At 39.9% G+C, this 23,366-nt stretch overlaps 4 protein-coding genes across 8 annotated transcripts; all 4 read left to right on the top strand.

Annotated features, from left to right (window-relative positions):
- The first annotated feature begins 918 nt into the window (after positions 1-918).
- LOC311094082 (extracellular superoxide dismutase [Cu-Zn]-like) lies at positions 919-2,240 on the top strand. Of its 2 annotated transcripts, none has more exons than XM_084131823.1 (2): positions 919-1,117; positions 1,439-2,240. In XM_084131823.1, exon 2 carries the CDS (start codon positions 1,454-1,456, stop codon positions 2,105-2,107), a length of 654 nt encoding a protein of 217 aa, XP_083987949.1. In that variant the 5' UTR covers positions 919-1,117; positions 1,439-1,453; the 3' UTR covers positions 2,108-2,240. The 2 variants fall into 2 exon arrangements, with proteins under 2 accessions (XP_083987949.1, XP_083987950.1); XM_084131824.1 differs by having other exon boundaries at positions 1,018-1,112.
- Positions 2,241-7,836: 5,596 nt separating this feature from the next.
- LOC311097095 (extracellular superoxide dismutase [Cu-Zn]-like) lies at positions 7,837-9,417 on the top strand. 2 transcript variants are annotated; one of them, XM_084136558.1, is made up of 2 exons: positions 7,837-7,974; positions 8,296-9,416. In XM_084136558.1, exon 2 carries the CDS (start codon positions 8,311-8,313, stop codon positions 8,959-8,961), a length of 651 nt encoding a protein of 216 aa, XP_083992684.1. In that variant the 5' UTR covers positions 7,837-7,974; positions 8,296-8,310; the 3' UTR covers positions 8,962-9,416. The 2 variants fall into 2 exon arrangements, with proteins under 2 accessions (XP_083992684.1, XP_083992685.1); XM_084136559.1 differs by having other exon boundaries at positions 7,912-7,969; positions 8,296-9,417.
- Positions 9,418-14,631: 5,214 nt separating this feature from the next.
- On the top strand, positions 14,632-15,959 carry LOC311068131 (extracellular superoxide dismutase [Cu-Zn]-like). 2 transcript variants are annotated; one of them, XM_084090385.1, is made up of 2 exons: positions 14,632-14,830; positions 15,152-15,959. In XM_084090385.1, exon 2 carries the CDS (start codon positions 15,167-15,169, stop codon positions 15,818-15,820), a length of 654 nt encoding a protein of 217 aa, XP_083946511.1. In that variant the 5' UTR covers positions 14,632-14,830; positions 15,152-15,166; the 3' UTR covers positions 15,821-15,959. The 2 variants fall into 2 exon arrangements, with proteins under 2 accessions (XP_083946511.1, XP_083946512.1); XM_084090386.1 differs by having other exon boundaries at positions 14,731-14,825.
- A 5,590-nt stretch (positions 15,960-21,549) lies between these two features.
- LOC311079362 (extracellular superoxide dismutase [Cu-Zn]-like) lies at positions 21,550-23,131 on the top strand. Of its 2 annotated transcripts, none has more exons than XM_084108671.1 (2): positions 21,550-21,687; positions 22,009-23,130. In XM_084108671.1, exon 2 carries the CDS (start codon positions 22,024-22,026, stop codon positions 22,675-22,677), a length of 654 nt encoding a protein of 217 aa, XP_083964797.1. In that variant the 5' UTR covers positions 21,550-21,687; positions 22,009-22,023; the 3' UTR covers positions 22,678-23,130. The 2 variants fall into 2 exon arrangements, with proteins under 2 accessions (XP_083964797.1, XP_083964798.1); XM_084108672.1 differs by having other exon boundaries at positions 21,625-21,682; positions 22,009-23,131.
- The last annotated feature ends 235 nt before the right edge of the window (positions 23,132-23,366 follow it).

The following is a 23,366-nucleotide window of genomic DNA, read 5'->3' as shown; positions in this document are numbered from 1 at the left end:
GTATATTGTATTGATCATAGATTGTGTTTTGCACTGCAGTTTCTTTTGAAGCCTCTCTACATTTTTGTTTTGTTGGGTTTAGGTCTTTTGCTGCAGAAATTCAATAAAAAAAAAGACCCATCTCAGAGTGCTTTATAGAATGTACGGTTACAGTATACCATATGGTCATGCGATTGAAAGAAACTCAACACCTGAGTGTGTTTCCTAGATGGGAATCAGCTGTGATTTATATATTTGCATAATTCAATCAGCTGTTTCTCAGTAACAATAGGATAAAATGCAGGGGATATATGTGTGTTTCAATTCACAATATAAACAGCTGTTTACCTTGACTTTAGCCTGTAAGGTTAGGTTTAGGCATACAGTGTTAAAGCATTGGTAAATTTGGCAGTAAAAATCCATTGTTTTGGTCTTGTTTGAGCTTGTGTGTAAAAGAAGTTCAAGCATTTTAAATTTGTGTTAATTGTATGCATTTTGTGTTAAAGCAACAAGAAATGTGTTAATAGTATAGCTTACATAGACAGATGTAGTGCTAACTGTGTTGAGAGTTTTTGGAAAATTGTTAAAAGTATTGCAAAATCTGTAAAAAACTGCAAATAACAGTCCAATTGCATGTGTAATATAGGCTTGGTACATCAGAGTCTGTAGAAATGGTTTCTTGAAAAGGAAGAACTGTCAGCTATTCACTTATGTTTGATGAATATCTGCTATAAGAAGTGGTGTCAAGCATGAACGTCAAGTGGAATTGTACACTAAGAATGAATGAGTCACAAATGAGCCACCAAATGAAGAGAAGAGGAATCTATAGCAGTACTTCTTTTAATAAACACAAAACACTGGAGAACACATTGTGCAATGCAAGACAAAGAACTGAATAAACTGAGCGCTATATAAACAGGCAAACAAAGGGAGCTAAATGAAACACAGGTGAACTTAATTAGTGACTAACAAACTATCATGGTTAACTTGTAGCTCAACATGAGTTCCTATAAGAGCAGCCAAAAGGAACATTCTCTCAACCCCAGGTCAGGACTGCACACGGATTAAGCGGTGTAGTATTTTTGTGACTGCAATATTCAGGCTGCACACGGATTGAGGACAACTTTTCAGCTGTACGGTAATGCACCTTTGCTGGTTTAGGCTTGTTTTTGTTTCTTCTCCATTTCTACTCCATAAATTATAGAGTTTTCTAGACAGCAACATGGTGTCGGCCCACATCTGGTACACATGGATTACACACGGCCCAGATGTGGGCCGGATCTGGTTGCTGCCTGGGTTCTTGTATAGTTTTCCGTTGCAAACTAATCTGGTTGTGCTATTTTACCTAATGCAACTTCCATTCTCAAAGTTCCCTGCAACAACGCTTTGACCTTTTATCAAAAATATTACATTCTTAAACCAAATGGCATGATTTCACTGAATCCACTCTTCATTGTAGGCTTTCAAGATCAACATGGAGAAAATCATCCTAATATTCCCTCTGATATTGCTGGTGCTGCATATACAAGGAGGAGAGTTCCACAAACTTCCAGTTTGTTTGCCTGAAGCTCCACAGCCGGAAGTCGTGGAGTTCGACAACACAATCTATGCCACTTGTGAAGTAACTCCCAGCCCCAATTTGCCACGTAACCAGCCAAAGATCTTTGGGCAAATCCTCTTCAAGCAGGTCTTCCCCAATGGAGATTTAGAAGTGAAAATCAACCTCCGTGGTTTGCCTGCCATCGATCGTCAAGAGCGTGCCATGCACATCCATCAGTATGGAGACCTCAGTCAAGGCTACATCACTGTTGGTCCTCATTATAATCCAAACGGCGTTGACCACCCTCATCATCCTGGAGACCTGGGCAACTTTGCTTCCGAGAAAGGAGTTATAAGGCAGTTCCTGACGCTTCCAGACGCCAAGCTCTTTGGGCCTTATTCCATTCTGGGACGTGCGGTGGTGGTTCATGAGAAGGAGGATGATCTGGGAATGGGTTCAGATGAGGAGAGTAAACCCAGTGGGAATGCTGGACCGATAATTGCTCTCGGTGTGATTGGTATTACTACTCCAAGTCTGTGGCAGAAGACTGAAGTGCCCCCCAAGAAAAAGTGTGGAGGAATGCACTGAGAGTCAAAGATGAGGGAGTCGGATATGGTGGAAGGGCAGATTCAAATAGGATAATCATGATTTTCCTTGTGTATTCTTTGTATGTGTCCTACATTAAAGTATATTTCATAACCTGAACATTCCCATGTTTTTTTTTTTTCTTGGTCTTTTCAGAGGCCTTTTGGCCATAGCTTCCAATAGTAAATGCACTCTTAAAAATAATGTAGGGTGAATGCAGGCAAAGTGGGCCGTTTAGTTTGATTTACTGTGCTCAATGGGTTAACACTTTAAGAGCATGACAATGGCCTTTAATTAAAGATACACTATTTCTTTAAATGATACAATGGTTTTGGTTGATGCAATATGACACTGGAGGGTGTGGCTACATCTCAAGGGAGGACACCCTTATTGTTGAAGGTAGGCATAACCTCTGACATAAGATTTTATTTTCTAAATTATAAGGTTTCTTGCTAAATGTCATCAAATGGGTATATTATTCTGACAGTTTGTTACTACAGTTAACAGAGAATCAAAATGTAAGGTGTTTAAAGCTACAATATGTAAGATTTTTTTTTAAATAAAATGACCAAAATCACTTGCAAAGTGCGACATATATATTTCCTGCAGTTGTGTACTTCCAGTATCCCAAAAGTTCCCAAAGATTTTTAATTTCAGAGAAATTCCAATTTTAAATTAAAGCTGCAAGCAGCATTTATTGGGGTTCAAGCATTTAAGGCCTTTAAGCACAAATGCATAAAAAAGACATAAATGACCCTAAATGACCCTGTTTTAGCCATCCAAATGCAAAAGTTCAACTTTTTTTTGATAATTATTGTTCTAGAGAGTCCAGAGAATTGTCCTAGACTGGTTTGGTTGCGATCGGGCGAAAACGCCTAGGTCTAGTTCGCAAAAATAGGTTTTTGACATAATCATGAATATTCAATATAATATACACAAACCGTCTAGGAGTTATGAGCAATTTCATACTTTTGCTTGCTGTAGCGCCACCTATTGGCCAATCGGGGTCATACTTTGATAGGTTCTCCCCAAATTGAGGACTACCATTTGGCCAAGTTTCAAGACTCCAGCATTTAAGAGCATTTTCAAGACTCCAGGCATTTTCACATTTAGCTCCTAAACTCTGGAATGGCCTTCCTGATATTGTTCGAGGCTCAGACTCACTGTTCCAGTTTAAAACTAGATTAAAGACACATCTCTTTATCCAAGCATTCACATAATACTTACCTTTTAGACTACAGTTGAATCAGATTGAATGCATTAATATTATGAACAGCAGCTACGCTAATTATTTCCCATCTGCTTTTCTGTTGTTAGGTAAATACAGATCGTCAGCTCCAGTTTGTATCCAGCCTCTCATGGAAACTACAGATGCCCCAACACCCGTGAAGAGACGACTCGACGCTGGCGATATGTTATGCCCTAAATTAATACATGATTACTAATTGTATTTTTCTATGTACATTTCTGACATGCACTTTCTGTAAAGCTGCTTTGAAACAATATGTATTGTGAAAAGCGCTATACAAATAAATTTGAATTGAATTGAATTGAATTGACGGTTTGGGCAGCACGATCAGTTTTACGGCGGAATAATAAAAACCCTAACAATTACAATAGGGTTTTAGCACTTCGTGCTTGAACCCCGAATAATGGCTCGTCCATGTTCACTTGTCGCCTGTCAATGACGTAATATCCGCGTTATCCCTGGTTTCCGCTCGTACTGCCATAGTAACCATGGCGACAACTGCGTTACGTCTAGCGGCACGCTCATGGAGTTGTTTCGTTCAAACCATTGTGGACCATGGCAAGCAGACTTTGGGACAAAAGGAGAACTAAAACGAGGATCAATATCGGCGTGGTGTTTTCGAGATGCCGCCAACTTCGACTTGACAGAGACGTCTTGCATGTACTTTATTAGACAGTTGAGCAAATGTACATAAAACTAATCAATGTCATATAGCTCAACATGATGAAATGTTAGAATATGATCAGTATGTTATTCTAATGTTCATCTAGCTTACTGCTAGTCTCATACAGACAAACAAACGCATAGAATAACATTATAACTTTCAACACACTCAAATGCAGTTTAGTGTGATAGTGTAGACCAAGTGAAACTGCGCTGCGTTACCTCACAAGTTTAATTCGCCAAATAAACTGACTTGTTAACCCTTTTCCACCAAGGCAGTGCTGGTGCTGGTTCACGGCTAGAGCCTAGTTTCAAATGGGTTCTTTGTTTTTCGACACCCAGAGCACCAGCTCTGAACCAGGAAAAGTGGCTCTTAAGTAGCACCAAAACATTGCTGGTCTAGAAGTAAGAACCGCTTGCGTCAGGGGCTGGGGGCGGGGTTACCGTGACCAACAAGACGAACAGAAACTTGTGACCGCCATTTTTCAAATAGCAGCTAATCGAGCTAATAGCAGCTTGATTGTAATCTCCGTCTATGCAAGTTACGGCGAGCTGCACGAACACGTTGGATTCGCCGTGTTTGGATGCCGATGTAGGTTCGCAAAGCCATGAGCATCAATAGTAACGCAACGACCTCCATTGTTGATGGAAGGCTTGTTCGAGATGCATCGGAGCGGCACGGACCGATCGGAGCTGCGGGAGTGTTTGGAGAGCATACGAGTCCTTGTGCTTTTGGATTGCTTTCGCAGTGCTTTGATGTCATGAGCCGATCGGTCTGCGAGAAGCCGAACCATCTCGAACAAGCCTGGTGTGTTTGTGTTTGGCGCTGCCACGCTATATAGCGTTGCTGGGCAACATGAGATGTACACAGTGACCTTGTGGAAAGGCAAACCGGATCTTAGAGAGCTCGTCAGACGAACCAACTCCGGACTGGCAATACTGTAGCTCTGGCTCTGAACTGGCACCTGGTTCATGCTGGTGGAAAAGGGGTATGTGTGAGTATTAATTCAGCACTTGCGGGTAGATCGGTAGAATGAAATGTCCTTATTCCTTTATATCCGCGGGACTCGCATGTGGCTCTGATATCTGTCTCTCATTGGCAATCGCGACCTGCTTCATACCACAGTCATGTTAAAAACATCAATGTATTCACTCATCCATAAACATTATTAGATCCTTCGGCAAGTTCCATAATTCCGCTTATGCGTCATCAACCTACACCTTTGTTATTGTAAGAGGTTAGCAAGCCTGGTTAGTACCTGGATGGGAGACCTCCTGAGAAAACCAGGTTGCTGCTGGAAGAGGTGTTAGTGAGGCCAGCAGGGGGTGCTCACCCGTGGTCTATGTGGGACCTAACGCTCCAGCGTAGTGATCGGGACACTATACTGTCAAAGAGCACCATCCTTCCAATGAGACGTTAAACCGAGCTCCTGACTCTCTGTGGTCATTAAAAATCCCAGGATGTCCTTCGAAAAAGAGTAGGGGTGTAACCCCGGCATCCTGGCCAAATTTGCCCCTTGGCCTCTGTCCATCATGGCCTCCTAATCATCCCCTTATACTGATTGGCTTCATTACTGTCTCCTCTCCACCATTAAGCTGGTGTGTGTGGTGGGCGTTCTGGTCCAATATGGCTGCCGTCGCATCATCCAGGTGGATGCTGCACATTGGTGGTGGTTGAGGATATTCCCCCTTCCATGTAAAGCACGTTGAGTACCCAGAAAAGCGCTATATAAATGTAACAAATTATTATTATTATTATTATTATTATTAAAATGTAGATGCAGAAAATAACGCTTTAAAACATGGACACAATATTAAGTTTAAGTATATTAATATTAAGTATATTAAGTTCATCTACAGTGTTTCGAGAAAACAGACAGAAAAAAAGTTTTACAATATGGTTACCATTTAAAATGTTCCTCTTATTGAATTTTTGTTAGCCTATTTGTTGTTGCATGTGTTGTAGTTCCATTTGTAATATGTTGTAGAGTTCATTAAGATATCTGATATTCAAATTTCATAAAATTTCGTGTTAACACAACATGTTCTAGTTGTTTTGAACTTTACACATGCATTGAGTGAACTGATGAGTATTACTCATCATAGCCTATCTATGTGCTTTTGGGTCTGTTAAATATGCTGTGGAATATGTTTGTGTGATGTGTTAATAAATCATGTGTTTTTAAGATCCAGGATCATTTTTGATAAATTAGGGATGGGTCACATTACCTGAAAAGAAATTTGTCTGGAGTGCATGATCTCAAAATGTTTATTGGTATATACCTTGCAAATAACACACATCAACTGTATTCAAAATGAAATATTAAAGTCGGACCTTAAAGTTAACAAAAGTAATAAAAAGAAATAAACATCTAGGTACTGTATCTAAATGACAAGTGTCCCACCTTACCTGCATTCAGTCTACTAAAAGGGGATTTTAACATCGGTGCCATAGAGGAATCATTCCCTCAGAAATTTTTACTTCTGCCTTCAAAGACAAGTACAGTTTTTTACCATCGCTATGACAATTTTTTCAATACTTTTAACAAATTTCCTAAACCAATAACGCACCGACACACCTACAACACACAATTGGCAAAACAGTTAATTTCATGCTCAAAATCACACACTGTAAACTAAGCTCCAACACTAATTTTCTAAATACAATAATGCACTATGCCTACCAAAACACTGCAAACATGTCTCAAAATCAAATAACATAGCCGTCCAACAGGAAGATTTAGTCAATCATAGCACAATGTCATAAAAACACTAACATCAGATGGAATTACAGAAACTGCATTATTGTATACGTGTCAGGTATGCCCTTATACAACAGACAGTATATTGTATTGATCATAGATTGTGTTTTGCACTGCAGTTTCTTTTGAAGCCTCTCTACATTTTTGTTTTGTTGGGTTTAGGTCTTTTGCTGCAGAAATTCAATAAAAAAAAGACCCATCTCAGAGTGCTTTATAGAATGTACGGTTACAGTATACCATATGGTCATGCGATTGAAAGAACCTCAACACCTGAGTGTGTTTCCTAGATGGGAATCAGCTGTGATTTATATATTTGCATAATTCAATCAGCTGTTTCTCAGTAACAATAGGATAAAATGCAGGGGATATATTTGTGTTTCAATTCACAATATAAACAGCTGTTTACCTTGACTTTAGCCTGTAAGGTTAGGTTTAGGCATACAGTGTTAAAGCATTGGTAAATTTGGCAGTAAAAATCCATTGTTTTGGTCTTGTTTGAGCTTGTGTGTAAAAGAAGTTCAAGCATTTTAAATTTGTGTTAATTGTATGCATTTTGTGTTAAAGCAACAAGAAATGTGTTAATAGTATAGCTTACATAGACAGATGTAGTGCTAACTGTGTTGAGAGTTTTTGGAAAATTGTTAAAAGTATTGCAAAATCTGTAAAAAACTGCAAATAACAGTCCAATTGCATGTGTAATATAGGCTTGGTACATCAGAGTCTGTAGAAATGGTTTCTTGAAAAGGAAGAACTGTCAGCTATTCACTTATGTTTGATGAATATCTGCTATAAGAAGTGGTGTCAAGCATGAACGTCAAGTGGAATTGTACACTAAGAATGAATGAGTCACAAATGAGCCACCAAATGAAGAGAAGAGGAATCTATAGCAGTACTTCTTTTAATAAACACAAAACACTGGAGAACACATTGTGCAATGCAAGACAAAGAACTGAATAAACTGAGCGCTATATAAACAGGCAAACAAAGGGAGCTAAATGAAACACAGGTGAACTTAATTAGTGACTAACAAACTATCATGGTTAACTTGTAGCTCAACATGAGTTCCTATAAGAGCAGCCAAAAGGAACATTCTCTCAACCCCAGGTCAGGACTGCACACGGATTAAGCGGTGTAGTATTTTTGTGACTGCAATATTCAGGCTGCACACGGATTGAGGACAACTTTTCAGCTGTACGGTAATGCACCTTTGCTGGTTTAGGCTTGTTTTTGTTTCTTCTCCATTTCTACTCCATAAATTATAGAGTTTTCTAGACAGCAACATGGTGTCGGCCCACATCTGGTACACATGGATTACACACGGCCCAGATGTGGGCCGGATCTGGTTGCTGCCTGGGTTCTTGTATAGTTTTCCGTTGCAAACTAATCTGGTTGTGCTATTTTACCTAATGCAACTTCCATTCTCAAAGTTCCCTGCAACAACGCTTTGACCTTTTATCAAAAATATTACATTCTTAAACCAAATGGCATGATTTCACTGAATCCACTCTTCATTGTAGGCTTTCAAGATCAACATGGAGAAAATCATCCTAATATTCCCTCTGATATTGCTGGTGCTGCATATACAAGGAGGAGAGTTCCACAAACTTCCAGTTTGTTTGCCTGAAGCTCCACAGCCGGAAGTCGTGGAGTTCGACAACACAATCTATGCCACTTGTGAAGTAACTCCCAGCCCCAATTTGCCACGTAACCAGCCAAAGATCTTTGGGCAAATCCTCTTCAAGCAGGTCTTCCCCAATGGAGATTTAGAAGTGAAAATCAACCTCCGTGGTTTGCCTGCCATCGATCGTCAAGAGCGTGCCATGCACATCCATCAGTATGGAGACCTCAGTCAAGGCTACATCACTGTTGGTCCTCATTATAATCCAAACGGCGTTGACCACCCTCATCATCCTGGAGACCTGGGCAACTTTGCTTCCGAGAAAGGAGTTATAAGGCAGTTCCTGACGCTTCCAGACGCCAAGCTCTTTGGGCCTTATTCCATTCTGGGACGTGCGGTGGTGGTTCATGAGGAGGATGATCTGGGAATGGGTTCAGATGAGGAGAGTAAACCCAGTGGGAATGCTGGACCGATAATTGCTCTCGGTGTGATTGGTATTACTACTCCAAGTCTGTGGCAGAAGACTGAAGTGCCCCCCAAGAAAAAGTGTGGAGGAATGCACTGAGAGTCAAAGATGAGGGAGTCGGATATGGTGGAAGGGCAGATTCAAATAGGATAATCATGATTTTCCTTGTGTATTCTTTGTATGTGTCCTACATTAAAGTATATTTCATAACCTGAACATTCCCATGTTTTTTTTTTTTCTTGGTCTTTTCAGAGGCCTTTTGGCCATAGCTTCCAATAGTAAATGCACTCTTAAAAATAATGTAGGGTGAATGCAGGCAAAGTGGGCCGTTTAGTTTGATTTACTGTGCTCAATGGGTTAACACTTTAAGAGCATGACAATGGCCTTTAATTAAAGATACACTATTTCTTTAAATGATACAATGGTTTTGGTTGATGCAATATGACACTGGAGGGTGTGGCTACATCTCAAGGGAGGACACCCTTATTGTTGAAGGTAGGCATAACCTCTGACATAAGATTTTATTTTCTAAATTATAAGGTTTCTTGCTAAATGTCAACAAATGGGTATATTATTCTGACAGTTTGTTACTACAGTTAACAGAGAATCAAAATGTAAGGTGTTTAAAGCTACAATATGTAAGATTTTTTTTTAAATAAAATGACCAAAATCACTTGCAAAGTGCGATATATATATTTCCTGCAGTTGTGTACTTCCAGTATCCCAAAAGTTCCCAAAGATTTTTAATTTCAGAGAAATTCCAATTTTAAATTAAAGCTGCAAGCAGCATTTATTGGGGTTCAAGCATTTAAGGCCTTTAAGCACAAATGCATAAAAAAGACATAAATGACCCTAAATGACCCTGTTTTAGCCATCCAAATGCAAAAGTTCAACTTTTTTTTGATAATTATTGTTCTAGAGAGTCCAGAGAATTGTCCTAGACTGGTTTGGTTGCGATCGGGCGAAAACGCCTAGGTCTAGTTCGCAAAAATAGGTTTTTGACATAATCATGAATATTCAATATAATATACACAAACCGTCTAGGAGTTATGAGCAATTTCATACTTTTGCTTGCTGTAGCGCCACCTATTGGCCAATCGGGGTCATACTTTGATAGGTTCTCCCCAAATTGAGGACTACCATTTGGCCAAGTTTCAAGACTCCAGCATTTAAGAGCATTTTCAAGACTCCAGGGCGTTTTCACATTTAGCTCCTAAACTCTGGAATGGCCTTCCTGATATTGTTCGAGGCTCAGACTCACTGTTCCAGTTTAAAACTAGATTAAAGACACATCTCTTTATCCAAGCATTCACATAATACTTACCTTTTAGACTACAGTTGAATCAGATTGAATGCATTAATATTATGAACAGCAGCTACGCTAATTATTTCCCATCTGCTTTTCTGTTGTTAGGTAAATACAGATCGTCAGCTCCAGTTTGTATCCAGCCTCTCATGGAAACTACAGATGCCCCAACACCCGTGAAGAGACGACTCGACGCTGGCGATATGTTATGCCCTAAATTAATACATGATTACTAATTGTATTTTTCTATGTACATTTCTGACATGCACTTTCTGTAAAGCTGCTTTGAAACAATATGTATTGTGAAAAGCGCTATACAAATAAATTTGAATTGAATTGAATTGAATTGACGGTTTGGGCAGCACGATCAGTTTTACGGCGGAATAATAAAAACCCTAACAATTACAATAGGGTTTTAGCACTTCGTGCTTGAACCCCGAATAATGGCTCGTCCATGTTCACTTGTCGCCTGTCAATGACGTAATATCCGCGTTATCCCTGGTTTCCGCTCGTACTGCCATAGTAACCATGGCGACAACTGCGTTACGTCTAGCGGCACGCTCATGGAGTTGTTTCGTTCAAACCATTGTGGACCATGGCAAGCAGACTTTGGGACAAAAGGAGAACTAAAACGAGGATCAATATCGGCGTGGTGTTTTCGAGATGCCGCCAACTTCGACTTGACAGAGACGTCTTGCATGTACTTTATTAGACAGTTGAGCAAATGTACATAAAACTAATCAATGTCATATAGCTCAACATGATGAAATGTTAGAATATGATCAGTATGTTATTCTAATGTTCATCTAGCTTACTGCTAGTCTCATACAGACAAACAAACGCATAGAATAACATTATAACTTTCAACACACTCAAATGCAGTTTAGTGTGATAGTGTAGACCAAGTGAAACTGCGCTGCGTTACCTCACAAGTTTAATTCGCCAAATAAACTGACTTGTTAACCCTTTTCCACCAAGGCAGTGCTGGTGCTGGTTCACGGCTAGAGCCTAGTTTCAAATGGGTTCTTTGTTTTTCGACACCCAGAGCACCAGCTCTGAACCAGGAAAAGTGGCTCTTAAGTAGCACCAAAACATTGCTGGTCTAGAAGTAAGAACCGCTTGCGTCAGGGGCTGGGGGCGGGGTTACCGTGACCAACAAGACGAACAGAAACTTGTGACCGCCATTTTTCAAATAGCAGCTAATCGAGCTAATAGCAGCTTGATTGTAATCTCCGTCTATGCAAGTTACGGCGAGCTGCACGAACACGTTGGATTCGCCGTGTTTGGATGCCGATGTAGGTTCGCAAAGCCATGAGCATCAATAGTAACGCAACGACCTCCATTGTTGATGGAAGGCTTGTTCGAGATGCATCGGAGCGGCACGGACCGATCGGAGCTGCGGGAGTGTTTGGAGAGCATACGAGTCCTTGTGCTTTTGGATTGCTTTCGCAGTGCTTTGATGTCATGAGCCGATCGGTCTGCGAGAAGCCGAACCATCTCGAACAAGCCTGGTGTGTTTGTGTTTGGCGCTGCCACGCTATATAGCGTTGCTGGGCAACATGAGATGTACACAGTGACCTTGTGGAAAGGCAAACCGGATCTTAGAGAGCTCGTCAGACGAACCAACTCCGGACTGGCAATACTGTAGCTCTGGCTCTGAACTGGCACCTGGTTCATGCTGGTGGAAAAGGGGTATGTGTGAGTATTAATTCAGCACTTGCGGGTAGATCGGTAGAATGAAATGTCCTTATTCCTTTATATCCGCGGGACTCGCATGTGGCTCTGATATCTGTCTCTCATTGGCAATCGCGACCTGCTTCATACCACAGTCATGTTAAAAACATCAATGTATTCACTCATCCATAAACATTATTAGATCCTTCGGCAAGTTCCATAATTCCGCTTATGCGTCATCAACCTACACCTTTGTTATTGTAAGAGGTTAGCAAGCCTGGTTAGTACCTGGATGGGAGACCTCCTGAGAAAACCAGGTTGCTGCTGGAAGAGGTGTTAGTGAGGCCAGCAGGGGGTGCTCACCCGTGGTCTATGTGGGACCTAACGCTCCAGCGTAGTGATCGGGACACTATACTGTCAAAGAGCACCATCCTTCCAATGAGACGTTAAACCGAGCTCCTGACTCTCTGTGGTCATTAAAAATCCCAGGATGTCCTTCGAAAAAGAGTAGGGGTGTAACCCCGGCATCCTGGCCAAATTTGCCCCTTGGCCTCTGTCCATCATGGCCTCCTAATCATCCCCTTATACTGATTGGCTTCATTACTGTCTCCTCTCCACCATTAAGCTGGTGTGTGTGGTGGGCGTTCTGGTCCAATATGGCTGCCGTCGCATCATCCAGGTGGATGCTGCACATTGGTGGTGGTTGAGGATATTCCCCCTTCCATGTAAAGCACGTTGAGTACCCAGAAAAGCGCTATATAAATGTAACAAATTATTATTATTATTATTATTATTATTAAAATGTAGATGCAGAAAATAACGCTTTAAAACATGGACACAATATTAAGTTTAAGTATATTAATATTAAGTATATTAAGTTCATCTACAGTGTTTCGAGAAAACAGACAGAAAAAAAGTTTTACAATATGGTTACCATTTAAAATGTTCCTCTTATTGAATTTTTGTTAGCCTATTTGTTGTTGCATGTGTTGTAGTTCCATTTGTAATATGTTGTAGAGTTCATTAAGATATCTGATATTCAAATTTCATAAAATTTCGTGTTAACACAACATGTTCTAGTTGTTTTGAACTTTACACATGCATTGAGTGAACTGATGAGTATTACTCATCATAGCCTATCTATGTGCTTTTGGGTCTGTTAAATATGCTGTGGAATATGTTTGTGTGATGTGTTAATAAATCATGTGTTTTTAAGATCCAGGATCATTTTTGATAAATTAGGGATGGGTCACATTACCTGAAAAGAAATTTGTCTGGAGTGCATGATCTCAAAATGTTTATTGGTATATACCTTGCAAATAACACACATCAACTGTATTCAAAATGAAATATTAAAGTCGGACCTTAAAGTTAACAAAAGTAATAAAAAGAAATAAACATCTAGGTACTGTATCTAAATGACAAGTGTCCCACCTTACCTGCATTCAGTCTACTAAAAGGGGATTTTAACATCGGTGCCATAGAGGAATCATTCCCTCAGAAATTTTTACTTCTGCCTTCAAAGACAAGTACAGTTTTTTACCATCGCTATGACAATTTTTTCAATACTTTTAACAAATTTCCTAAACCAATAACGCACCGACACACCTACAACACACAATTGGCAAAACAGTTAATTTCATGCTCAAAATCACACACTGTAAACTAAGCTCCAACACTAATTTTCTAAATACAATAATGCACTATGCCTACCAAAACACTGCAAACATGTCTCAAAATCAAATAACATAGCCGTCCAACAGGAAGATTTAGTCAATCATAGCACAATGTCATAAAAACACTAACATCAGATGGAATTACAGAAACTGCATTATTGTATACGTGTCAGGTATGCCCTTATACAACAGACAGTATATTGTATTGATCATAGATTGTGTTTTGCACTGCAGTTTCTTTTGAAGCCTCTCTACATTTTTGTTTTGTTGGGTTTAGGTCTTTTGCTGCAGAAATTCAATAAAAAAAAAGACCCATCTCAGAGTGCTTTATAGAATGTACGGTTACAGTATACCATATGGTCATGCGATTGAAAGAAACTCAACACCTGAGTGTGTTTCCTAGATGGGAATCAGCTGTGATTTATATATTTGCATAATTCAATCAGCTGTTTCTCAGTAACAATAGGATAAAATGCAGGGGATATATTTGTGTTTCAATTCACAATATAAACAGCTGTTTACCTTGACTTTAGCCTGTAAGGTTAGGTTTAGGCATACAGTGTTAAAGCATTGGTAAATTTGGCAGTAAAAATCCATTGTTTTGGTCTTGTTTGAGCTTGTGTGTAAAAGAAGTTCAAGCATTTTAAATTTGTGTTAATTGTATGCATTTTGTGTTAAAGCAACAAGAAATGTGTTAATAGTATAGCTTACATAGACAGATGTAGTGCTAACTGTGTTGAGAGTTTTTGGAAAATTGTTAAAAGTATTGCAAAATCTGTAAAAAACTGCAAATAACAGTCCAATTGCATGTGTAATATAGGCTTGGTACATCAGAGTCTGTAGAAATGGTTTCTTGAAAAGGAAGAACTGTCAGCTATTCACTTATGTTTGATGAATATCTGCTATAAGAAGTGGTGTCAAGCATGAACGTCAAGTGGAATTGTACACTAAGAATGAATGAGTCACAAATGAGCCACCAAATGAAGAGAAGAGGAATCTATAGCAGTACTTCTTTTAATAAACACAAAACACTGGAGAACACATTGTGCAATGCAAGACAAAGAACTGAATAAACTGAGCGCTATATAAACAGGCAAACAAAGGGAGCTAAATGAAACACAGGTGAACTTAATTAGTGACTAACAAACTATCATGGTTAACTTGTAGCTCAACATGAGTTCCTATAAGAGCAGCCAAAAGGAACATTCTCTCAACCCCAGGTCAGGACTGCACACGGATTAAGCGGTGTAGTATTTTTGTGACTGCAATATTCAGGCTGCACACGGATTGAGGACAACTTTTCAGCTGTACGGTAATGCACCTTTGCTGGTTTAGGCTTGTTTTTGTTTCTTCTCCATTTCTACTCCATAAATTATAGAGTTTTCTAGACAGCAACATGGTGTCGGCCCACATCTGGTACACATGGATTACACACGGCCCAGATGTGGGCCGGATCTGGTTGCTGCCTGGGTTCTTGTATAGTTTTCCGTTGCAAACTAATCTGGTTGTGCTATTTTACCTAATGCAACTTCCATTCTCAAAGTTCCCTGCAACAACGCTTTGACCTTTTATCAAAAATATTACATTCTTAAACCAAATGGCATGATTTCACTGAATCCACTCTTCATTGTAGGCTTTCAAGATCAACATGGAGAAAATCATCCTAATATTCCCTCTGATATTGCTGGTGCTGCATATACAAGGAGGAGAGTTCCACAAACTTCCAGTTTGTTTGCCTGAAGCTCCACAGCCGGAAGTCGTGGAGTTCGACAACACAATCTATGCCACTTGTGAAGTAACTCCCAGCCCCAATTTGCCACGTAACCAGCCAAAGATCTTTGGGCAAATCCTCTTCAAGCAGGTCTTCCCCAATGGAGATTTAGAAGTGAAAATCAACCTCCGTGGTTTGCCTGCCATCGATCGTCAAGAGCGTGCCATGCACATCCATCAGTATGGAGACCTCAGTCAAGGCTACATCACTGTTGGTCCTCATTATAATCCAAACGGCGTTGACCACCCTCATCATCCTGGAGACCTGGGCAACTTTGCTTCCGAGAAAGGAGTTATAAGGCAGTTCCTGACGCTTCCAGACGCCAAGCTCTTTGGGCCTTATTCCATTCTGGGACGTGCGGTGGTGGTTCATGAGAAGGAGGATGATCTGGGAATGGGTTCAGATGAGGAGAGTAAACCCAGTGGGAATGCTGGACCGATAATTGCTCTCGGTGTGATTGGTATTACTACTCCAAGTCTGTGGCAGAAGACTGAAGTGCCCCCCAAGAAAAAGTGTGGAGGAATGCACTGAGAGTCAAAGATGAGGGAGTCGGATATGGTGGAAGGGCAGATTCAAATAGGATAATCATGATTTTCCTTGTGTATTCTTTGTATGTGTCCTACATTAAAGTATATTTCATAACCTGAACATTCCCATGTTTTTTTTTTTCTTGGTCTTTTCAGAGGCCTTTTGGCCATAGCTTCCAATAGTAAATGCACTCTTAAAAATAATGTAGGGTGAATGCAGGCAAAGTGGGCCGTTTAGTTTGATTTACTGTGCTCAATGGGTTAACACTTTAAGAGCATGACAATGGCCTTTAATTAAAGATACACTATTTCTTTAAATGATACAATGGTTTTGGTTGATGCAATATGACACTGGAGGGTGTGGCTACATCTCAAGGGAGGACACCCTTATTGTTGAAGGTAGGCATAACCTCTGACATAAGATTTTATTTTCTAAATTATAAGGTTTCTTGCTAAATGTCAACAAATGGGTATATTATTCTGACAGTTTGTTACTACAGTTAACAGAGAATCAAAATGTAAGGTGTTTAAAGCTACAATATGTAAGATTTTTTTTTAAATAAAATGACCAAAATCACTTGCAAAGTGCGATATATATATTTCCTGCAGTTGTGTACTTCCAGTATCCCAAAAGTTCCCAAAGATTTTTAATTTCAGAGAAATTCCAATTTTAAATTAAAGCTGCAAGCAGCATTTATTGGGGTTCAAGCATTTAAGGCCTTTAAGCACAAATGCATAAAAAAGACATAAATGACCCTAAATGACCCTGTTTTAGCCATCCAAATGCAAAAGTTCAACTTTTTTTTGATAATTATTGTTCTAGAGAGTCCAGAGAATTGTCCTAGACTGGTTTGGTTGCGATCGGGCGAAAACGCCTAGGTCTAGTTCGCAAAAATAGGTTTTTGACATAATCATGAATATTCAATATAATATACACAAACCGTCTAGGAGTTATGAGCAATTTCATACTTTTGCTTGCTGTAGCGCCACCTATTGGCCAATCGGGGTCATACTTTGATAGGTTCTCCCCAAATTGAGGACTACCATTTGGCCAAGTTTCAAGACTCCAGCATTTAAGAGCATTTTCAAGACTCCAGGGCGTTTTCACATTTAGCTCCTAAACTCTGGAATGGCCTTCCTGATATTGTTCGAGGCTCAGACTCACTGTTCCAGTTTAAAACTAGATTAAAGACACATCTCTTTATCCAAGCATTCACATAATACTTACCTTTTAGACTACAGTTGAATCAGATTGAATGCATTAATATTATGAACAGCAGCTACGCTAATTATTTCCCATCTGCTTTTCTGTTGTTAGGTAAATACAGATCGTCAGCTCCAGTTTGTATCCAGCCTCTCATGGAAACTACAGATGCCCCAACACCCGTGAAGAGACGACTCGACGCTGGCGATATGTTATGCCCTAAATTAATACATGATTACTAATTGTATTTTTCTATGTACATTTCTGACATGCACTTTCTGTAAAGCTGCTTTGAAACAATATGTATTGTGAAAAGCGCTATACAAATAAATTTGAATTGAATTGAATTGAATTGACGGTTTGGGCAGCACGATCAGTTTTACGGCGGAATAATAAAAACCCTAACAATTACAATAGGGTTTTAGCACTTCGTGCTTGAACCCCGAATAATGGCTCGTCCATGTTCACTTGTCGCCTGTCAATGACGTAATATCCGCGTTATCCCTGGTTTCCGCTCGTACTGCCATAGTAACCATGGCGACAACTGCGTTACGTCTAGCGGCACGCTCATGGAGTTGTTTCGTTCAAACCATTGTGGACCATGGCAAGCAGACTTTGGGACAAAAGGAGAACTAAAACGAGGATCAATATCGGCGTGGTGTTTTCGAGATGCCGCCAACTTCGACTTGACAGAGACGTCTTGCATGTACTTTATTAGACAGTTGAGCAAATGTACATAAAACTAATCAATGTCATATAGCTCAACATGATGAAATGTTAGAATATGATCAGTATGTTATTCTAATGTTCATCTAGCTTACTGCTAGTCTCATACAGACAAACAAACGCATAGAATAACATTATAACTTTCAACACACTCAAATGCAGTTTAGTGTGATAGTGTAGACCAAGTGAAACTGCGCTGCGTTACCTCACAAGTTTAATTCGCCAAATAAACTGACTTGTTAACCCTTTTCCACCAAGGCAGTGCTGGTGCTGGTTCACGGCTAGAGCCTAGTTTCAAATGGGTTCTTTGTTTTTCGACACCCAGAGCACCAGCTCTGAACCAGGAAAAGTGGCTCTTAAGTAGCACCAAAACATTGCTGGTCTAGAAGTAAGAACCGCTTGCGTCAGGGGCTGGGGGCGGGGTTACCGTGACCAACAAGACGAACAGAAACTTGTGACCGCCATTTTTCAAATAGCAGCTAATCGAGCTAATAGCAGCTTGATTGTAATCTCCGTCTATGCAAGTTACGGCGAGCTGCACGAACACGTTGGATTCGCCGTGTTTGGATGCCGATGTAGGTTCGCAAAGCCATGAGCATCAATAGTAACGCAACGACCTCCATTGTTGATGGAAGGCTTGTTCGAGATGCATCGGAGCGGCACGGACCGATCGGAGCTGCGGGAGTGTTTGGAGAGCATACGAGTCCTTGTGCTTTTGGATTGCTTTCGCAGTGCTTTGATGTCATGAGCCGATCGGTCTGCGAGAAGCCGAACCATCTCGAACAAGCCTGGTGTGTTTGTGTTTGGCGCTGCCACGCTATATAGCGTTGCTGGGCAACATGAGATGTACACAGTGACCTTGTGGAAAGGCAAACCGGATCTTAGAGAGCTCGTCAGACGAACCAACTCCGGACTGGCAATACTGTAGCTCTGGCTCTGAACTGGCACCTGGTTCATGCTGGTGGAAAAGGGGTATGTGTGAGTATTAATTCAGCACTTGCGGGTAGATCGGTAGAATGAAATGTCCTTATTCCTTTATATCCGCGGGACTCGCATGTGGCTCTGATATCTGTCTCTCATTGGCAATCGCGACCTGCTTCATACCACAGTCATGTTAAAAACATCAATGTATTCACTCATCCATAAACATTATTAGATCCTTCGGCAAGTTCCATAATTCCGCTTATGCGTCATCAACCTACACCTTTGTTATTGTAAGAGGTTAGCAAGCCTGGTTAGTACCTGGATGGGAGACCTCCTGAGAAAACCAGGTTGCTGCTGGAAGAGGTGTTAGTGAGGCCAGCAGGGGGTGCTCACCCGTGGTCTATGTGGGACCTAACGCTCCAGCGTAGTGATCGGGACACTATACTGTCAAAGAGCACCATCCTTCCAATGAGACGTTAAACCGAGCTCCTGACTCTCTGTGGTCATTAAAAATCCCAGGATGTCCTTCGAAAAAGAGTAGGGGTGTAACCCCGGCATCCTGGCCAAATTTGCCCCTTGGCCTCTGTCCATCATGGCCTCCTAATCATCCCCTTATACTGATTGGCTTCATTACTGTCTCCTCTCCACCATTAAGCTGGTGTGTGTGGTGGGCGTTCTGGTCCAATATGGCTGCCGTCGCATCATCCAGGTGGATGCTGCACATTGGTGGTGGTTGAGGATATTCCCCCTTCCATGTAAAGCACGTTGAGTACCCAGAAAAGCGCTATATAAATGTAACAAATTATTATTATTATTATTATTATTATTAAAATGTAGATGCAGAAAATAACGCTTTAAAACATGGACACAATATTAAGTTTAAGTATATTAATATTAAGTATATTAAGTTCATCTACAGTGTTTCGAGAAAACAGACAGAAAAAAAGTTTTACAATATGGTTACCATTTAAAATGTTCCTCTTATTGAATTTTTGTTAGCCTATTTGTTGTTGCATGTGTTGTAGTTCCATTTGTAATATGTTGTAGAGTTCATTAAGATATCTGATATTCAAATTTCATAAAATTTCGTGTTAACACAACATGTTCTAGTTGTTTTGAACTTTACACATGCATTGAGTGAACTGATGAGTATTACTCATCATAGCCTATCTATGTGCTTTTGGGTCTGTTAAATATGCTGTGGAATATGTTTGTGTGATGTGTTAATAAATCATGTGTTTTTAAGATCCAGGATCATTTTTGATAAATTAGGGATGGGTCACATTACCTGAAAAGAAATTTGTCTGGAGTGCATGATCTCAAAATGTTTATTGGTATATACCTTGCAAATAACACACATCAACTGTATTCAAAATGAAATATTAAAGTCGGACCTTAAAGTTAACAAAAGTAATAAAAAGAAATAAACATCTAGGTACTGTATCTAAATGACAAGTGTCCCACCTTACCTGCATTCAGTCTACTAAAAGGGGATTTTAACATCGGTGCCATAGAGGAATCATTCCCTCAGAAATTTTTACTTCTGCCTTCAAAGACAAGTACAGTTTTTTACCATCGCTATGACAATTTTTTCAATACTTTTAACAAATTTCCTAAACCAATAACGCACCGACACACCTACAACACACAATTGGCAAAACAGTTAATTTCATGCTCAAAATCACACACTGTAAACTAAGCTCCAACACTAATTTTCTAAATACAATAATGCACTATGCCTACCAAAACACTGCAAACATGTCTCAAAATCAAATAACATAGCCGTCCAACAGGAAGATTTAGTCAATCATAGCACAATGTCATAAAAACACTAACATCAGATGGAATTACAGAAACTGCATTATTGTATACGTGTCAGGTATGCCCTTATACAACAGACAGTATATTGTATTGATCATAGATTGTGTTTTGCACTGCAGTTTCTTTTGAAGCCTCTCTACATTTTTGTTTTGTTGGGTTTAGGTCTTTTGCTGCAGAAATTCAATAAAAAAAAGACCCATCTCAGAGTGCTTTATAGAATGTACGGTTACAGTATACCATATGGTCATGCGATTGAAAGAACCTCAACACCTGAGTGTGTTTCCTAGATGGGAATCAGCTGTGATTTATATATTTGCATAATTCAATCAGCTGTTTCTCAGTAACAATAGGATAAAATGCAGGGGATATATTTGTGTTTCAATTCACAATATAAACAGCTGTTTACCTTGACTTTAGCCTGTAAGGTTAGGTTTAGGCATACAGTGTTAAAGCATTGGTAAATTTGGCAGTAAAAATCCATTGTTTTGGTCTTGTTTGAGCTTGTGTGTAAAAGAAGTTCAAGCATTTTAAATTTGTGTTAATTGTATGCATTTCGTGTTAAAGCAACAAGAAATGTGTTAATAGTATAGCTTACATAGACAGATGTAGTGCTAACTGTGTTGAGAGTTTTTGGAAAATTGTTAAAAGTATTGCAAAATCTGTAAAAAACTGCAAATAACAGTCCAATTGCATGTGTAATATAGGCTTGGTACATCAGAGTCTGTAGAAATGGTTTCTTGAAAAGGAAGAACTGTCAGCTATTCACTTATGTTTGATGAATATCTGCTATAAGAAGTGGTGTCAAGCATGAACGTCAAGTGGAATTGTACACTAAGAATGAATGAGTCACAAATGAGCCACCAAATGAAGAGAAGAGGAATCTATAGCAGTACTTCTTTTAATAAACACAAAACACTGGAGAACACATTGTGCAATGCAAGACAAAGAACTGAATAAACTGAGCGCTATATAAACAGGCAAACAAAGGGAGCTAAATGAAACACAGGTGAACTTAATTAGTGACTAACAAACTATCATGGTTAACTTGTAGCTCAACATGAGTTCCTATAAGAGCAGCCAAAAGGAACATTCTCTCAACCCCAGGTCAGGACTGCACACGGATTAAGCGGTGTAGTATTTTTGTGACTGCAATATTCAGGCTGCACACGGATTGAGGACAACTTTTCAGCTGTACGGTAATGCACCTTTGCTGGTTTAGGCTTGTTTTTGTTTCTTCTCCATTTCTACTCCATAAATTATAGAGTTTTCTAGACAGCAACATGGTGTCGGCCCACATCTGGTACACATGGATTACACACGGCCCAGATGTGGGCCGGATCTGGTTGCTGCCTGGGTTCTTGTATAGTTTTCTGTTGCAAACTAATCTGGTTGTGCTATTTTACCTAATGCAACTTCCATACTCAAAGTTCCCTGCAACAACGCTTTGACCTTTTATCAAAAATATTACATTCTTAAACCAAATGGCATGATTTCACTGAATCCACTCTTCATTGTAGGCTTTCAAGATCAACATGGAGAAAATCATCCTAATATTCCCTCTGATATTGCTGGTGCTGCATATACAAGGAGGAGAGTTCCACAAACTTCCAGTTTGTTTGCCTGAAGCTCCACAGCCGGAAGTCGTGGAGTTCGACAACACAATCTATGCCACTTGTGAAGTAACTCCCAGCCCCAATTTGCCACGTAACCAGCCAAAGATCTTTGGGCAAATCCTCTTCAAGCAGGTCTTCCCCAATGGAGATTTAGAAGTGAAAATCAACCTCCGTGGTTTGCCTGCCATCGATCGTCAAGAGCGTGCCATGCACATCCATCAGTATGGAGACCTCAGTCAAGGCTACATCACTGTTGGTCCTCATTATAATCCAAATGGCGTTGACCACCCTCATCATCCTGGAGACCTGGGCAACTTTGCTTCCGAGAAAGGAGTTATAAGGCAGTTCCTGACGCTTCCAGACGCCAAGCTCTTTGGGCCTTATTCCATTCTGGGACGTGCGGTGGTGGTTCATGAGAAGGAGGATGATCTGGGAATGGGTTCAGATGAGGAGAGTAAACCCAGTGGGAATGCTGGACCGATAATTGCTCTCGGTGTGATTGGTATTACTACTCCAAGTCTGTGGCAGAAGACTGAAGTGCCCCCCAAGAAAAAGTGTGGAGGAATGCACTGAGAGTCAAAGATGAGGGAGTCGGATATGGTGGAAGGGCAGATTCAAATAGGATAATCATGATTTTCCTTGTGTATTCTTTGTATGTGTCCTACATTAAAGTATATTTCATAACCTGAACATTCCCATGTTTTTTTTTTTCTTGGTCTTTTCAGAGGCCTTTTGGCCATAGCTTCCAATAGTAAATGCACTCTTAAAAATAATGTAGGGTGAATGCAGGCAAAGTGGGCCGTTTAGTTTGATTTACTGTGCTCAATGGGTTAACACTTTAAGAGCATGACAATGGCCTTTAATTAAAGATACACTATTTCTTTAAATGATACAATGGTTTTGGTTGATGCAATATGACACTGGAGGGTGTGGCTACATCTCAAGGGAGGACACCCTTATTGTTGAAGGTAGGCATAACCTCTGACATAAGATTTTATTTTCTAAATTATAAGGTTTCTTGCTAAATGTCAACAAATGGGTATATTATTCTGACAGTTTGTTACTACAGTTAACAGAGAATCAAAATGTAAGGTGTTTAAAGCTACAATATGTAAGATTTTTTTTTAAATAAAATGACCAAAATCACTTGCAAAGTGCGATATATATATTTCCTGCAGTTGTGTACTTCCAGTATCCCAAAAGTTCCCAAAGATTTTTAATTTCAGAGAAATTCCAATTTTAAATTAAAGCTGCAAGCAGCA

The sequence above is a fragment of the Abramis brama genome (genome assembly GCF_963993115.1).
Source record: "Abramis brama genome assembly, chromosome: 1".
Classification (NCBI taxonomy): domain Eukaryota; kingdom Metazoa; phylum Chordata; class Actinopteri; order Cypriniformes; family Leuciscidae; genus Abramis; species Abramis brama.
The sequence above is the reverse complement of the archived record's forward strand: the minus strand, read 5'-3'. Positions and strand labels throughout refer to the sequence as shown.

Bases quoted from the DNA above. Each gene is read 5' to 3' on its own strand.
- LOC311094082 (XM_084131823.1), top strand. From the start codon at position 1,454: ATGGAGAAAATCATCCTAATATTCCCTCTGATATTGCTGGTGCTGCAT.
- LOC311097095 (XM_084136559.1), top strand. From the start codon at position 8,311: ATGGAGAAAATCATCCTAATATTCCCTCTGATATTGCTGGTGCTGCAT.
- LOC311068131 (XM_084090385.1), top strand. From the start codon at position 15,167: ATGGAGAAAATCATCCTAATATTCCCTCTGATATTGCTGGTGCTGCAT.
- LOC311079362 (XM_084108672.1), top strand. From the start codon at position 22,024: ATGGAGAAAATCATCCTAATATTCCCTCTGATATTGCTGGTGCTGCAT.